The sequence below is a fragment of the Papaver somniferum genome, chromosome 1, assembly GCF_003573695.1.
Source record: "Papaver somniferum cultivar HN1 chromosome 1, ASM357369v1, whole genome shotgun sequence".
NCBI classification, from domain to species: domain Eukaryota; kingdom Viridiplantae; phylum Streptophyta; class Magnoliopsida; order Ranunculales; family Papaveraceae; genus Papaver; species Papaver somniferum.
Genome location: NC_039358.1, coordinates 53933947 through 53938583, shown reverse-complemented (window position 1 = coordinate 53938583; position 4637 = coordinate 53933947). Strand labels below are relative to the sequence as shown.

Sequence of the window (4637 nt, the reverse complement as noted above, 5' to 3'; positions counted from 1 at the left end):
ATTGAAGTATTATGGAAATACATATGGATAAACCATCCATAACGAGTGTATTGAGTCCTAATGACTATGATATTGTGATTTTCGATTTATGCAAAATTGTGAATAGTTGGATAAAATTTGTTGAGAATTCGTCGTAGCAAGTATGGTCGTGTAATCTTCTTGGAAGATTATGGGAAATTTGATTAAAGTAGATCATGGATAAACCATCCATAACGAGTATATTGAGTCATAACGACTATGATCTAGTGATTTTCGATTTATGCAAAATATTGAATAGTTGGATCAAATTTGTTGAGAATTCGTCATAACAAGTATAGTCGAGTAATCTTCTTGGAAGATTGTGGGAAATTAGATTGAAGTAGATCATGGATAAACCATCCGTAACGAGTATATTGAGTCGTAACGAGTATATTGAGTCATAACGACTATGATCGATTTATGTAAAATTGTGAATAGTTGGATCAAAATTGTTGAGAATTGGTCATAGCAAGTATGGTCGAGTAGTCTTATGGGAATATTGGGGACAATTTAATTGAAGTATTATGGAAATACATATGGATAAACCATCCATAACGAGTATATTGGGTCATAATGACTATGATACAGTGATTTTCGATTTATTCAAAATCTTGAATAGTTGGATCAAATTTGTCGAGAATTGGTCATATCAAGTACGGTCGAGTAATCTTCTTGGAAGATTGTGGACCATTTGATTGAATTATTTGGAAATACATGGATATAAACCAGCCATAATGAGTATATTAAGTCATAACGACTATGATCTTCTTTAGTCTTGATCGTGTAACTAAATTTTGACACAGACCGTCTCAATTTGAAAGGATAAAGTTCCAGTTTCTTCATTCAGATTCATTTGCTCCCATCTTCTCCAGATTGAGTTTTCCAGATTCAGTATGTGCTATTCCAAAACTTGAAATGACTCAATATACTGAAAGTACTAGACCAATTTTCCTGAGTTAATACTGGATGTGTGATTATGGGTTTGTGTGGCATGATTATGGGTTTCTATGAGGGAAATTGCATATGGCTTGTTTCATCTGTTATTACCATGTTTGTCCATATAAATTTTTTATGTTTCAAATGGTGCTGAATTTATTGGTAATTTCAAGACTTGTATGTCTAAATTGTCAAGTCAGGGGATAACTACTGTTTTGAAATGAAACATATTTATTAGTTAATGCTAAGCTTGTATTTCTGAATTGATTTATCAGTTTTTGCTTTCATTGGAGTGCAACTGATGGATCTACTGGTCTCTGTGCGTTTCAGAATGGATAAATCCTAGATGAGTACTGATAGAACGAAGAAACGCTATAGAGAAGGAGTCGCGGCGTTTCTGCGGTATGCTGTCAACCATCTCAAGGAGGAGGGTGAGACATATGATGAATTTCTTATGCTGTGTCCGTGTACGGATTGTTTAAATCTTTGTGCATGCTCCGTTGGCGACGTAGAAGATCATTTATTCGTAAATGGAATTGATCAAACGAATACTATTTGGAATAAGCATGGGGAAAAGGATGAGTCAATAACTAGTAGTAGGCCAGTTAACGTCAATAATGGTATGAACGCTGAATTTGAAATGGGAACTCCCACTGATGCTCCAGACACTATAGATATGATGCAGGCTGCATAAGAGTTCGCAGATGACCCTATAAAGTTTAAAAAGTTACTTGAAGATGCTGAAAAGCCCTTATACGAAGGATGTCCCAACTTCACAAAGTTGTATGCAATTGTGCAGTTGTTTAAGTTGAAGAGTAAGCACGGTGCATCAGACATGTTTTTTAATGAATTGTTACCCTTGTTAAAGGACATGCTTCCCAAAGAAGGTAATTTAATGGCGAGGAGTACATATCAGGCAAAGAAAATATTGAAAGCAATGGGTTCAGGGTACACAAAGATACATGCATGTATCAACAACTGCATTCTTTATTGGAACGAGTACAAGGATGAAAAAGTGTGTCCTACTTGTAAAGCACCTAGATGGAAAGTTAACAGGGATGGTAAAGTTTACGAGAATGTTCCAGCAAAGGTATTGTGGTACTTCGACATCATCCCAAGATTTCAGCGGTTGTTTCAATGGAAGCCCACAACAGAAGATTTGATATGGCACGATACCACTAGAAACAAAGACGGTGTTTTACGTCATTCGACAGACTCACATGCTTGGATAGAGATAGATAACAATTTCCCAGAAATTAAAGGTGATCCAAGAAATCTGCGGTTAGCTGTTTCGGCTGATGGAGTTGATGTAAACACAGGCACCAAACATCACAGTGTATGGCCAGTTTTGGTTGTGATTTACAACCTTCCACCGGGGCTGTGTATGAAGAGAAAGTTCATCATGTTGTCGTTACTTATAGATGGTGCGCCAGGAAACAACATCGATGTCTTTTTAGAACCTCTTGTTAAAGATTTTCAATTCTTATTTGAGAAGGGAAAGAGAACATGGGATGCATATTCCCAAGAAATGTTTACTCTACGTGCAGTTGTTTTGTGGACGATAAACGATTATCCTGCTCTTGGTACACTATGTGGTTATCGCTACGCTGGATATCATGGTTGTGTGGTGTGTCTTAAAAAAACGCACAATATTAGGCTTCATGACTCAAACAAGAATGTTTATGTTGGTTATAGAAGATTTTTACCCTATGAGCATCCGTTCAGAAGGCAGAAGGGGGCTTTTGGCGGAAAACAAGAGTGGCAGACTGCTCCAGAACCAATGACCGGGGAAGAAATATATGAGGAGGTAAAATGTATAAAGAATTCATGGGGAAAGAAGGGGATGAATACTCAAGGGGAAGACGTGCAGGCTACACCTGGAAAAGGTGGAAAAATGAAGCGCATCAGAAAAACGAATACTCAAGGGGAAGACGTGCAGACTACACCTGAAAAAGGTGGAAAGATGAAGCGCATCAGAAAAACAAAAATTGAGCGCATCAGAAAAATATCAAAAGAAGTCGATAGGTCAGGTGAGGAAGAGGAAGGCAGGGAAACCACTTACTGGAGCAAGTACAATATATGGCAGCGACTACTTAGATATTGGCGCTATAATGATGTCCAACATTGTATTGATTTCATGCATGTCGAAAAGAATGTGGGACAAAGTCTTGTTGGAACGTTGCTGCTCAACGGGAATACAAAAGATGGATTAAACACCAGAAAGGATTTGGTGCGATTGGGGTTAAAATCAGAGTTACACCCTAAGACAGATGACAAAGGAACGATACTTCCCGCAGCATGTTATACATTAACCACGGAAGAAAAAGACATATTCTTGGAGACACTATCCGAGTTAAGAGTTCCAGAAGGGTATTGTTCGAATTTTTCCACCCTTGTGAACCTAAAAGAGCGTAAGCTGATCGGACTCAAATCACATGATTACCATATGCTTATGCAACAATTTTTGCCCGTCGTTATTCGATCAATTATGCCTACACCTGTGAGATATGCTATTATCAGGTTTTGTTTCTTTTTCAGATCAATATCTTCCAAAGAAATCAAGGTGGAAGATCTAGATAAATTGCAAGAGGATCTCTGTGTGACGTTACGCTTACTAGAGAAGTATTTTCTTCCATCCTTCTTCGACATCATGATTCATTTAACTGTACATCTTACCAGGGAAGTGAAGTTATGCGGTACGGTTTGCTTTCGATGGATGTATCCTTTCGAAAGGTGTATGAAGGTTATAAAGGGACGAAACAAGAATCAACCTTGTGGATGCATTGCCGAAGAGAATGTTGCAGAAGAGATGATTGAGATATATTGTGAGTACCATAAAAGCATCAGGATAATTGGTATTCCACTAGATAGGCATAATACATCTCAGGAGGGAGAACCGTTATCAGCTGAAGAGCCGTGTATAGTTACCCCTGAACAGTTGAGACAAACACATTTCTATGTGATAAAGAACACGCCTGAAATTGAGCCTTACATAGAGTAAGTATTAAAAAAAAATTCCTGTTTTTTTTTTGGTACAAAGTATAATAACATTTGGTTATTGTACATACCAGCCGACACAAGCTCTATTTGGAAACTAACTATTCTACTAAAAAGCGAGCATGGCTGGAGAAAGAGCACTCTAACACTTTTGGCGCTTGGTTAAAAAATGAGGTAATAGGTCATAGAAAAAGTGTCTTGTTTGATGTGTTATATTCCTTTAAAGTCAAGGTTCATCCTAATAATGAATTTCAGGTTGATAAAGAGTTGGCAGACGACAGAAAAAGTATCTCACAGAACTTAAGATGGATATCACACGGCCCGCACTACGAGGTAACGAAATACACTATATATCGCATCAATGGATATCTATTCCGCACAAGATCCCGTGATGGTAGAATTCACCAGAATAGTGGGGTTAGCGTTGCAGCAAATGACATGCACATATCTAGAGATGATGACGTTACATATGGTAAAGCCTCTTAATATGGTGTCTTGCAAGAGATATGGGAGTTACATTACTGTGAAAGAAAAGTTCATCTGTTCAAGTGCAATTGGGTTGATAATAAACGTGGGGTCAAAAGAGATGCTCTTGGCTACAAGATTGTTGACCTTACTATGTTGGGATACAAAAATGATCCTTTTATTTTATCCTCACAAGCTAAGCAGGTATTTTATGTCAAAGA

General features: G+C 37.6%; 1 protein-coding gene across 1 annotated transcript; it reads left to right on the top strand.

Moving 5' to 3' along the window:
* Positions 1–1789: 1789 nt before the first annotated feature.
* LOC113311320 lies at positions 1790–4437 on the top strand. The gene is made up of 6 exons (XM_026560182.1): positions 1790–2273; positions 2376–2909; positions 3207–3474; positions 3634–3951; positions 4026–4125; positions 4207–4437. The coding sequence occupies exons 1-6, from the start codon at positions 1790–1792 to the stop codon at positions 4435–4437; spliced, it is 1935 nt and encodes a 644-aa protein (XP_026415967.1).
* Positions 4438–4637: the final 200 nt, after the last annotated feature.

What these genes read in the sequence shown, in the direction of transcription:
- LOC113311320 (XM_026560182.1), top strand. Translation starts at nt 1,790, where the DNA reads ATGTTTTTTAATGAATTGTTACCCTTGTTAAAGGACATGCTTCCCAAA. An exon ending in TGGAGTTGATGTAAACACAG is followed by an intron (nt 2,274 to 2,375) that starts GCACCAAACATC and finishes CGTTACTTATAG; the next exon opens with ATGGTGCGCCAGGAAACAAC. An exon ending in GCAGACTACACCTGAAAAAG is followed by an intron (nt 2,910 to 3,206) that starts GTGGAAAGATGA and finishes GGTTAAAATCAG; the next exon opens with AGTTACACCCTAAGACAGAT.